General features: G+C 37.1%; 1 protein-coding gene across 1 annotated transcript in view; it reads right to left on the reverse strand.

Moving 5' to 3' along the window:
* Window positions 1-1678: 1678 nt before the first annotated feature.
* The window catches only part of LOC140234524 (transmembrane GTPase fzo-1-like), a 33197-nt gene continuing 21298 nt past the window's right edge, over window positions 1679-13577 (reverse strand). The window contains exons 8-16 of the mRNA XM_072314566.1: window positions 12481-12545; window positions 11537-11658; window positions 10214-10340; window positions 9446-9550; window positions 6498-6588; window positions 5663-5851; window positions 4191-4380; window positions 3563-3700; window positions 1679-1712 (exon numbers count right to left, since the gene is read on the reverse strand). Of these exons, the coding sequence (XP_072170667.1) occupies window positions 1679-1712; window positions 3563-3700; window positions 4191-4380; window positions 5663-5851; window positions 6498-6588; window positions 9446-9550; window positions 10214-10340; window positions 11537-11658; window positions 12481-12545 (1061 nt within the window). The remainder of the gene's footprint in view (window positions 1713-3562; window positions 3701-4190; window positions 4381-5662; window positions 5852-6497; window positions 6589-9445; window positions 9551-10213; window positions 10341-11536; window positions 11659-12480; window positions 12546-13577) is intronic.

The raw sequence follows: 13577 nt of genomic DNA on the forward strand, positions 1-13577 counted from the left end.
CTTGTGCTATAAAGAAGATACAATATAACAAAAATCATGTCTATTAGTTGGAGTAAAAAAAAAAAAACCGACGTAGATATTCAGTAAAATGATTCTCTGACCCAGGGATATTTTGAACATAATCTTCACCTATTTTTGAAAAGAAAGAATCAAAAACATTTGCAATGTGAACAGGGTCACTGACTGTTTCATCATTCAACTTTGTGTTAATCAATATCTGAATTTTTACTTCAAACATTCATAGCTTGCTTTAAACATTATAATTTTTTTTTTTTCGTATTAAACTTATATCTGTCCAGTTGGTTTGAAAGTAATTTTTTTTTTCTTTTTAGAACGTCAAATTATTGTTAAAGTATTTTTGTAGAAAGTTATCTATTTTTGATTGCTCATTTTTTCTTTTCGATTGGAATCTGTAATGCAATCGATTTTCCCGTTGATTGAACGAAGAATTGATTTTGAAATCCAAGGTATTCTAGGTATCTTTCTTTAATCTAATTTAATCATTTTGGGGGGAATTACATCATCTAAATGATGATTAAATGTTTCCATAAAATAATCAAAAGACGAATTAGTATCATCACTTTCAAATATTCTTGACCAGTCAGCATTTTCAGGAACCGCATCAAGACTAGCTAACTTTTCAAGCGAAACTCTACGACCTATAAAGGAAGTGAAGAAGGTTTAGCATTGTCAACTGAAGTTTTAAAAGTGAAATAAGTCATAATTGGATAATGATTGGTGTGATTTTGTAAATAGCTAGCACGCCTTTCCCTGCTGTGGTGGGGCTCAGGAATCTTGCGACTGTCTAATGAACCTCAAATATGAGCATTCCCAGGCGTGAAATATTTGTTATGACGAATTGAGATGAAAATAATAAATCGAGATGAACATAGCGATTTTAAAGTGCAATTCCATACCGTAGAAGGAAAACTTTGGCAAAAAAGAAGAGTAACTTAATACAGTTCAGATAATGCCATCATGGCCTAGCAAATATCCCACTGTACAAAACTTCGCAAAACTTTTACAAATTCTTTTGTAATAATCTATAGAAAATAACTTAACGGACAAGAGATTTACGTTGTTGACTTATTACTCAAAAACAAATAATACATCAATTATATTTTCGTCCACAATATAAAAACAACAACAACAACAACAAATTGCCAGTTCCTGATTGCTTAATCTAAAACGTGAATATTTTTAAAAACGTTTTTTTTAAATCAAGGTCAGCGTAGACATGGCGTGGAATTGAACTGTGGGTCAGTGGATACCATAACAATTACATTAGGATTAATAACTTCGAGTGTAATAATTCTAGCATCTTCTGACCATAGCTTCAACTACGGAGTGTTCATACAACAGGATAATAACGATTCAGACAAGAAACTTTACCAACACCAAAATTATCATCAACATGTATTCCAGCCAACACTCGTTGGTCACGTCAGAACTTTAAAAATTGTGGGTCTGCATATCTAAAATAGGATTTGAAGAAAACCTGAGTGTGCCATCACGTTAAACTCCATATCAAGACATATCAAGGAATGATCGCTTTTCGTTTTCAATCAAGACTTTCTGCTTCACTGTGATGTCATTATCAGATCATCTTGAAGTGCGCCCCTCCACCACCGGTCACCATCTTTAGGTCATCACTTCGACACCTTCTTCGCATTTCGGATCATAGTTTCTCTTGGATTTCCTCCGTTTCCCTCCTATTTAATCCATATGAACAAAATGTTAACAAAAAAGGTGAAAAGTACGATTTTGATAGCATAGTGATAATCTTCATAACACTCATGAACGACCACAAAGGGATTGTTCAGTTTCGGTTGAGACGGGGTTTGAGGTTTCCAACATTTTTCGATGATGATTATATACATATATATATATATATATATACAGTGTATATAGATATATATATATTAGATAATGACAAACCTCTTATGAAATATGAAAGAGCATAAATACTTGGAGGAATTCAAAGCTTATTCGATGAAAAGTGGTTTTGAAATGGTTGATATATCCTAAACAAACAGATTAAAACAAAGCAATCCTAATAAAAGGTGAGTCTCACCTTTTATTAGGATTGTTTTGTTTTAATCTGTTCTTGCATTTCTCAGCCATTTCAAAACCGATTTTCAGCAAATAAACTTTTAATTCCTCTTGGAATTGTATGCTTTTTTAACATTCCATACAGTGATTTCAACGTATCTCACAAAAAAGTTAAAAGCTGAATTATAAACCTCAACCAATACTACACCATCCCTTTAATCATATCTATCTTATAGCACATAGTGCTAAGGTAATTCGTGAAGGATAAACATTTATTCATATCCGATAAACTATAATTATGCTAACATTTTGCTATGCGTTAATTTAATGAGATTTGAGCCTCTCAGTATTAGCAGTTATTATTTCTTCCATTACCCCCAGCATCGTCAGGTGCCCATTTACACCTGCACAAAGCTGGTGCAAAACATTGCATGTCATAACAATAAAGTCTTACGGATGTCTTTACATGATAATGACGAATTTTTCTCCATTGATGCATATATATATATATATATATATATATATATATATATGATACATGTTGAGATTTCACGTATTGGCTCCACGAAGAAATGAAGGAACAAGCTGGTAATGCATTTTCGACCAATAAAGCATGAGTTTATTCGACTCAAATTTTCGGCACCCTTCGCCTTCTTCAGGAGTCTTGACTGAGTCGAATAAACTCATGCTTTATTGGCCGAAAATACATTACCAGTTTGTTTCTTAATCATATGTATACATATATACATTCTACATATATATATATATATATATATATATATATATATATATATATACATACATAATATCAATCGGCATTCTTAAAGGGATGGTATAGCTTTGGTTGAGATGAGGCTTCAGGTTTTAAATTTATGTGAGATACTGAAAGAGCATGTAATTTCAAGAGTGATTTTTAACGTACATGTGATGAAAATTGATTTTGAAATGGCCCAGATATCCAAAACAAAGAGACCCTATAATAAAAGGTGGGACTCACCTTTTATTAGGATCGCTTTGATTTAGTTTGTTTTTGAATATCTCAGCCATTTCAAAACAATCAAATAAACTTTGAATTCCTAAAAAACTGCATGCTCTGTAATATCATTTTCAAAGGTATAGTTTCGTATAGAGTTCAGTCCTCATCTCAACTAAATCTATACCATCAGTTTATATGTCAATATGTGATTTAACTCTTAACCTCAGTGGTAGGAAACTTAAATTCAATTCAGTTCTATACAATACAACTCAATTCAATTCAATTTTACTTTTTCCCATCAGTAAAAGAATAAATTATTATATATAATACAAGGTGATACATATATGAATTCAACTGTAAAGCAATTCATAAGGACAAACTTTAGTATTATACAAGAATGCACAAGAATAATGTAGAGAAAAAAAAACCAACGCATACTTTTGAACAAAGTTAATTCGAATTTTGGAAACTGAAATTTAATATTTAATTTAAAGAAAAATGATCTGATCACGGTGTGATCAAAGAGGAACTTACATCAAAGTCGTTATGCGTTCAGAGAACGCATCAAGTTGGTTTCTCATGCATTCTTCCTCATTTTGGTGACGTGTCAGCTCCTTCTCCACGCAGCCCTTGACTTGCCTTTGGTAGAACTCACTTGAATTGTTACAGAATCTGATTGCAGTATGCAGGGGAAAAAGATCAGGAAATCAATGAAGAAACTGTGCTACCTAACATTTGGTTTTAATCATGGTTTTTTACTTAGTTTGTATTTTTATGCAAGATATTTCAAAAGGTATGGTTATGAATATCTTATGATAATCAATGCCATATAAAACTGTAACACTGGATGCGCCTGGCAGTTATAGGTTGGGCAGTTCGTGGACTACAATAATGAATAATAATAAATGTTTTGTATGTTGGGACATTTATCACAAAATTTGACAGAAATAACTGGAGATTCTGTTTTGTATCACAGCATCGAAGAGTTGAGGTTCTATAATTGGTTGCCTGGACGAAAGTCGTCATCATTACCATCGCGTAGTCTGATGGACAGAGTTTCACTTCGCATTGTGTCCATCTCGAAGCCGGTGTGGTAAAAAATCATTATACAGGTGTATAGATTTATTGAATTTCAATTTTTATCAGAGAACTGCGAACTTACGCCGCCACTGATTCAGCACAGCTCTTCCTGATCTCGTCAGGGCAGATGAAGGCGTCCGTCTGGTTCTGTGTCATCCTTTGCAACTGACTCTCTACCGAAGAGCGCAGCCACTGCCGCACGTGGATGAAGAAGACGGCCGCCGCAGCTGCCAGCGTACGAACCAAGGCGTGCCTCTCCCTGTCGGTCTCCACTGAAGTCAGGTATTGAATGAATATTCCAATCCCGTTTAGCCACTAATATTATATAATATTGACTCGCCTCGAGGGAGATACCAGAAAATATTGCCCAAACTGAAAGAATATTGCCCGAGTCGAAGACGTGGGCAATATTTTTTTCAGTGCGGGCAATATTTATCTGCTATCTCCCTCAAGGCCAGTCAATATCATAATTATTACCTATCCCCTAGGTAAATTAGGAAGTGAATACGGCTGTACACTATGATATAGATCAAGCCACATTTGACTACCTGTAGATCATCACCAACATATCGAATAATTGAAAAATTGTTCATCAATGTATAGCATTCAACTCCAACTTCAAAAATACATATGTAGTTGTACCAGTCGAACTTCAAACATCTGAACGCTTGTCGATCGGAATGTTTACATGTAAAGTAGGGAGGTGGGAAGAGAGATTCCACTCCTTCTCTTCCCACCTCCCTGTGTAAAGTGAATGGCGAAACCCGGAAGAAGCAAAATACCAACGAATATTGACTGCTGACCTTTTGACCCTGCAAAATACCAACTGCAATTGCCTCGCAAAACTACATCGTATAGGTAATAATTACGCTTATTTCCATTGTCGTGTAAAGGCACTATCATTTCAGTTAGATCATAATGATCTATCGTCCGCTCTTGCAGATTAATCAATATTCGTAAAGGCAACAGATCAGCAATGATTTCCAATTATGTTCATCATCTCTTTGTACAATTTGCCTAATAACGACGTTTCCCCATGAAGACGGCGGAAGTAAAAAGAAATATGGAACATCTAAACAACAACTACTTTCTGATACTGTTTGTTAATCGCTAAGAAATATGAAAAGAAAAAAAAATGCACTGTCGAAAATATAATGTCTTATGAAATGTTGAAATGGCACCGTTGGAGCTCTCACTGTTACCACTGCTCTCCCAGACTGCAACTTCAATTCTCCAAATCAGTCAGATTAATACACTAACTATATATATGAGCACGACAAGCACATCAATGAAGTGCGCAGCGGGCCGCCCACGTATTATTTCAAAACCAGAGGACTGTATCTACTTCTTACAAATTTAAAGTACATGAAAATTACTGAGGCATCTACAATGTCTTCTAATGTTCTTGAGGAGCAAAGTGCGTTGAGAGCAATGCGGAAAGAACAGACGGAGCAACAACAAAAAATAACCCACAAAAACAACAACAACAACAACAATACGAAGGAAATCAAGCCAATCAGTGCAGTGAAGTTGTCGTATGACTAAAGAAATTACCCGAATTCAGTCTTCGCCTTGTCGATGCAAATGAAGCCCAGAGTGAGTGTTCGCTGATACCGGTCATCAAACACCGAAGGGCGCTGTCTGGTAGAGTGCTGCTGTACGACGGTTCTTGGATTTCAAACGGCAGTAAGTAAGCCGACGGGATTTCATGCTTGAATGCCTTGAAGTGTATTTTGTACGAATCTTATAATAAATGCAAACAAAAGGGAAATTGAGCAGAAATGTATAGAATATAAACACACATAATGAGGAAAGGAAATGACATTCCATCGGGATTCGAACTCGAGACCTCCGGATTGCTGGACTGGTGCTCTAACTAACTGCTATGGAAGCTCTGGCTCTTACTATAGGAATTTTCACAATGTGGAGTGGGTAAGAGCACCGGTCTTTTAACAATCCGGAGGTCTCTGGATCGAATCCCGATGGAATCCCATTTTCTTTGCTCATGTCTCAATTACATCTTGTGAAAAGAGGGGAAAACATTATAAAACTTTTACAACGTATTTGAATTTCTCCTTTGACGGGGGGGGGGTGACATTTATATGCTTTATATTAACAGGAAGTCATCTTGTCGCATTTGCCACATTCAACCTTCACATCTTAATTTAATGCAACAGTGGTCAAACAGAATTAAGGAGACTTCAACTTTCTTCTCCTCATTAGAGAAATTTGATAGATATTACATGTCAAGGAATATGTTCTAAGAATTCTTCCAAATAAGAAAATTGTGTTCATGCCTTGAAAGATGGTCAATAGTATGTTAAAACGCATTCTCATTGTCACAATGGGTATAGACAAGGGTCATGATTTCTCAAGACTTGTAACCTACCGAGGACGCTGAAGGAGTAGTTTTCGCAAACTTGCTGCGTGGCGCGGTTCAACTCTCCAAGTATCTTCTGATACCACTTCTTGATTGCTTTCTACAAGGAGGTGAACGAGAGGGAGAGAGAAATTTGGATAAGTACTGGACATCACTAATGCTTAAAAAACAAACAATATCTCTATCAGCTGGACTCACATCCGTTTATGTTTAATCAAACATCATGTGTACAGTGTACTCCCGTTAAAACAAAGTCCTCGGGTACTAAGGCGGTCTTAAACTATACTTAGGGAGCTTTAGATTTTGACGCGCGGACGTTTGAGACGACGAGTGCGCTGGACGTTCTCCTCTCCCCTGCGTCGCGTTGAAAAGTATTTTTAGATTACGCTGGGACGCAACGTATAAAAAATAAAATCGCGCCCCCATATGATCGGTGCATGAAGTAGCTCTCTACGTTGCAAACTGTGCGGACGTAAAAATAGCCCAGTACGCGTGGTGAAAAACTCAGGCGACGCAAGCTAAAAATAGATCGACGTGACGCGCGCTTCTGCGCATGCTCACATTTTTTTCCCCTCTGAACGTCCGCGCGTCAAAATCTAAAGCTCCCTGATAGTTATAACGAAATTTCGTTATGACCGAATAGTATAGTGTTTATGCACCTATAATTATTATGCAGAGACTAATAGCATCGAAGCCACACTGATGAAAACTCAACTGCGCTGGGCTGGTCATGTCTCGAGAATGGACGACCATCGCCTTCCGAAGGTCATGCTGTACGGTGAGCTCTCTTCTGGACACCGAGACAGAGGTGGACCCAGGAAGAGATACAAGGACTGCTTGAAAAAAACCTTGAGCACCTGCAACATCGATCACCGACGGTGGGCTGCTATCGCCTCTGATCGCACATCTTGGCGCCTTACTGTTCGACGAGCAACAGCCGCCTTCGAGGATGATCGCAGGGCCCGACTCAACAGAAAAAGACAACAGAGGAAAAACCCAACACCCAACATCAACCAACCGACTTTCCCGTGCAACCGCTGCAACCGTGCCTGCCTGTCCCGCATCGGACTCATCAGTCACTTTCGAGCCTGCAGCAGACGTGGACTTCCTTAAATCTTCGTTCGCGAAGCAAAGCCATACCATATAATTATTATACAATGTAGGGTCTACATGATAATTTGGGGAAGTTAATTGATTTTTGATCGATATCGTTTGTACAAAAATTTCGTTATAACCGTGTTCGTCCTTACGGGAGTGCACTGAATTGACTTCAAAATAGATTTTGAATGAACATTTTTGTTTTGTACTTGTTCTGTTCTTGTTGTCATACTTACCGTATAGTGATTTGGCACTTTGTACAAACACACGATGATAATAAAATGATAGTCATAAGTCATTCGAGTTTCCTAGCTCTTTGAACATCGCTCCACAAAATATCTTTATGTCAGAATGAATAAATTTTCATGTAATACCTCTTGCCCTCTTTCCAGGGTACAAAATACAAAATGTATACAACAGCAAAAACGACGACAACACTCACAACAACACACTTTCGACATTACAATTTTGACATTACTATATACATGTATAAACAATCACGGAGCCTTTGTACTTCCTTTTTCAATTTTCGCAAGGGGTGAATATGCCTTTTTTTTATAGGATTGTTGCTATACGAGGCCTCATCTCGCTCTAATGTATGTATGTCTGTTTGTTTGTTCGTTTGCTCTCATTTTCCACTCGACAAGATGACTAGATAGTCATATTCAGCTGCACTGTAGCTGGTCTTCCACGTGGTCTTGTTGTGTACCCTTGTTATGGACCATTGATTCGCCGAGTTATGCACCCTGATCTGCGATGAATGAAATCAATGAAATCTTTTACGTGCGTGGGTTGTGGCCTTTCACACATAGGACCTCCATTTTATGTGCTATCCGAGGGACGGAGTGTTCTACCACTTTGACAATATATATATATATATATATATATATATATATATATATATATATATATATGAAGAGTTTGTTTGCAAAAACCGATAAGTCCATATTTGCCAAATGGAGATATTTGCCATTAAAGGTCAAGAAAAATAAAGAGAATAATAAGAAAGTTTTTGCTTCTTTTGACCATAACTTCAAAAATATATCTTTATATGTAGTGACCAATATATCATTTAAAAGGTATTATTTTGTACTTTATGACAGAGATCGTACTTCAAAATCTTCAAAAATGGACTTATCGGTTTTTGCAAACAAACCCTTCATATATATATATCATGGCTCGACACTAACTTTTTTGTTTGGTGGCCCGATGGGGCCACCAAAATCCTAAATTTCAAATGTTTGGTGGCCCGAGAGAAAAATTTGGTGCCCCGAAAAAAAACAACAATAAGAAACATTAAAAGTCCTTTTTCTTTAATGAGTCAAATATTTAAGTTTTATGATAGTAAGAATTAGAAGTTGGACATATCTACTCATAAATAAACTTCAACAACATTGCAACACTCACTCTCAGGCATTCATTCAGTCCTTTTCATCCATCCTCTGAACAAATTTAACTGCTAATTTTCGGCGCAAAAAGTTACGAATTTATTGACATACTTTTCAAAAAATTTTGGTGGCCCGAGGCGGGCCACCAAATTTGCCCTTTTTTGAAATTTGGTGGCCCGACTTTCATTTTTGGTGGCCCCGGGCCACCGGGCCACCGTTAGTGTCGAGCCCTGTATATATATATATATATATATATATATATATATATATATGACTGCTGGCCCGGCACGATAACACACGACATTGCTCGCCATAAGACTCTCTCGGGTTCGAACCAGCGCCCGAACCCGAGCCATTTGATTCACGTCGGAAGGCAGATACACTGCCCAGTGGGCCTCCAGGCTCTAAGCCGTAGCCCCAGCCAATTAAGGAAGAGTTCAAATCTAATACCCCTTCAATCGATCATCTCACCTCTGCGAACATATGGATTCTATCTTCTTCAAAATCGTCAATCATCGATGACCTTTTCAAAGTCCGGCCCATTGTCTGACAGACCTCCTCCAAGCATCGACATACCTGGACCAGGAACGAAAAGAGCATGTATCCGATGATGATAGTTATTTATGATACGATGCAAGTGCGACAATTTTCATAGTCACGATATCCTATTCATGTTATTGAATCTAAGTCACCATCTTGAATGCTTTAAACTACAATCGCACAAATTGTTCAAGTTGCTTGTTCAAGTAAAATGTAGAAGAACATGACTAAAAAGTGATGAACGTTTTGTCAAAATCGGACAAAGACTGTTGCATAATATGAAGCTCACGTAATTTTCACTCAATCTGACAATAATTTACTGATATGTAAGTAGGGGCTTCGTTTTAAAAGTTTTCAAAGTTCTTGAAAGCAATTTTGAGCCAAGATAGAAAAGGGTGAGGAGAATCATTCGAAAGTGAGAGCTTGTTAATTTATTCATGCATAGGCGGCAAAAGTTTATAATTTAACGCGATGGGGGTGGAGAGAGGTATTACTAATATTAACATAATGATGATATAACCTTCCATTTTTTTTTAAAATGGAATTACCTCATGTTTTTTTCCTATTCTTTTGTATACTAGTATGCTTCTCCTGTACATTGAATAGATTACCTATGATATTCTCAAACTCAGCTGAGTTGCGCTGCTACATACTGTAAATAAATATGTCGCATGCATGAAAATGAGAATTCAGCGTCACCTCTTTCTCGATGTCTTTGGATGCCTTGATCTTCAACTCTTCGCCCTCTTGCACAAACTCATTGTACTCCTGTGAAAAGGCAGACAGTTTTTCCTCCACGTCATATATGTTGTCCGTAGTCTGCTTCCTGCAATCAGGTTTATTGACAAATAAAAATCAAAACAAGCAAATGAATAAAACAAATCAAAGCAGTAACACCTACTCCTGGGATAGTTTACATCAATTCATTTTGATTTCGCTTGCTCTAATGCTTATCGCATTACTTATAGTCATGTTTACACGCAGATAGCTTACATAAAAAGAAATGCGGATACAGAAAAATAATTAGGGCCTTACATGAGCTGAAAAAAAAAAAGATATACTCTTGGGGAAGGCACAAGAGTTAAACATGGTACATACGGTACATCTAAGAATATGATACAATGTGAGGGAGAAAGGTTTGCAGTGAGTGACGGTGACACCATGTTTATGTGTGTATAGTCCTTGACCGGATCGTTGCTTGGCAGAAGAAGAGCCTATAAGAGGAGAATTGAAGAGGGAAGCGACATAATATGAGGGTTGTAAGGAGTGCAAAAAGTGAGGAGTGGGGGACAGTAATGGGCTGGAAGTTGAAGTTGCATTAGTGGAGACGATAGAGAAAGGAACAGAGAGAGTGGTAAGGAAGAATAGTGTGAGAATCAGGTAAGATGTTCGGACATAGGAGTTAGGAGGAGAAAGATGAAATGGAAGGGAATGATACAATGTGTTGATATAATATACATATACTGTATAATATGTTGATAATCGTATGTGTGATTGGGTTAATCTAAACTGATCCGAAGTGTTACGTTCGATAGGTGGAAGAGAAGTAAGGTATAAAGTTTTGTTCAAACAATGGGAGTTTGGAATTTCAGTACTAAAGAAATTGATCGACTCTTCATATCTGTATAGAAGATATCGCACAGAGCACTGTAAAATGAATGGTCTATGTTAAATTTCATTCAATCATATTGGGCATACTGTTAATTTGCATAATTGTATAGACCATCTACAAAAAGGAAGAATCAGTCCTTGATGGATTACTGGTATTGATATTCAGGTAAAAAGAAAAAAATAACCAGAAAGCAAGGAACAGAGCCTGAAAGGAATATTTAACTGATATTCGTTTGCAATCTTGGGATTAAAGATTCGAAGAAATCTGAATTGGATGGGGATGTTCTAATTGGACATTACAGAAACTTCATGAAAAAGAATGCGAGACTATTTAAAGTTCAAGTGACCTGAAATGTTATGGTTCTATTGTGTCTGACTACAGAATCTAGTATTGATGACAACACCACTTACGTCTTGTGCTTCACTTCTTCATCGAGACTGTGCAGGAGGCGTTCAGATTCCGACAAAACCTCACCACACGTTCGGCGACCGTTCTCGAGCTTCGCTCGCATTCCTGTCAGTGTTACCTGCTCCTAATGCGTCAAAAAGTAGATTTAGATAAGTGCATATAGATAGACATCTGACTCCATCCTTCATTTTGAAACAAGTCTTTAAATTGATACGTTCTCGTGTCATCAAAAACCGTACACTGCGATATAGGGCCTACTCTCACATTATAAATCGTCATGTACATATTATTAGCATTATATAATTTGCTTGATGCGTTATCATATACATGTCGTTCGTCATTGCATGTTTTCACTACTTCCTATATCCATTCATTCTACTCATCAATATCTGTGAGTACCGGAAAAACCATGCCCGACATGCCTATACCCCTCTTTTACACTACATCATCACCACCATCACCACCACCACCGCCACCACCACCAACAACAACAAACGTAGAATATGTTATTTCGTGATTGTTTCAGAAAATAAAGATTAAAAGGAGATTTAACAGATACTGCCTTAAAGATATTTTATTCATCTCTATAGACCATGTAGACTGATATGACAATTTTTGCGTGCTCCCGCCCCACCCTAAAAAAAAAAAAAAAAAATCAGATATATTCAAACCTATATTATCATTACTTTTAATTTGGTTGATGATAAATCAGCTTCACATCTCTTTGATGAATTTGAGATGTATATACGTGATTCTTATACAATTATTCACACTCTAAATACTGTTTCATTCTAATGGCAACCTCATTCTGTAAACTGAAGCAGGTCGAAATTACTTATAATAGTGACACATTCCAAGATTTCAGGTTCGAGGTTGCCATGCACGCAAACTTTTCATGGTAAAATTATTAAGCTCATAAGCTCATTATCTCCAAACGGATGTTTACCTCGATCTTAGACACGAAGTTCTGGAACGCAATATGTCTACCTTCCCATCCTCTCAGAAGATAATCTAAGTATGATAGACACAAGGGCCCGAATTCACGAAGGTGGTACAAATGAAACCATGGTTTAAACCATGGACAAAGACCATGGGGCGCCAAGTGTCGCACGGAATATTTCGTTACGAAATCGGTCATTTCGTCGACAAAATGACCATTTCGTCGACAAAATGACCGTTTCGTTAACGAAATCATCATTTCGTGGACGAAATGTTAATTTAGTTACAAAATGTTGTCATTTCGTTACAAAATAATCATTTCATCGACGAAATGACAGATTTCATAACAAAATATTCCATGCGACACTTGGCGCTACATGGTTTTTGTCCATGGTTTAAACCATGGTTTCAATTGTACCACCTTCGTGAATTCGGGCCCTAGAGAGTAATCACGAATTCAGGACAATAACAACGGAATATAACTGATGGGAGCAGGAATGCGAATTGGGTCCATCTAATCAACGGATTTGTCTTGCTATGATATCGACTCATTGATCTATAATAATTATGGACAATTAACATGTTATCGTACAGAATGACAATGTGTTATTACACAAAAAGAAAAGAAGTTGTACGTCCGCACATTGGAAAAGAATGAGGGCTGCACACATGTATACAGAGTCTTGGTCACCTCATAATCTGATCTGCCGTTGTCATATTTTCATCGAATGTTCCAATGTCATGTTAGAATATTTCAGTGTTTCTTTATTCACAGACAGACAGACAGGAACAGACACACACTCACACAGACACACAGACACACACACAGACACACACACACACTTACATACAACGCAGACACTGTGGTAATTATACGTGAGAAGATTTTGTGATTATTTTGTGATTACGTAGTTATATCCTTATAGGGATGGACATATTTGAAATACGTCCTGTCATTTCAGTAAGACTGTCTGATCAAGTGCCATCTAACAGAAATCATTTTTAATTTACAATGCAAAAAGAAACGGTAAAAATACAGTCGATAAAACTTTAGATTCACGAACACCAGAGTAAAATGTTGCCAGTGAATGCGCTTTGATGTCA

This window comes from Diadema setosum, chromosome 10, assembly GCF_964275005.1.
Source record: "Diadema setosum chromosome 10, eeDiaSeto1, whole genome shotgun sequence".
Taxonomy (NCBI): Eukaryota; Metazoa; Echinodermata; class Echinoidea; order Diadematoida; family Diadematidae; genus Diadema; species Diadema setosum.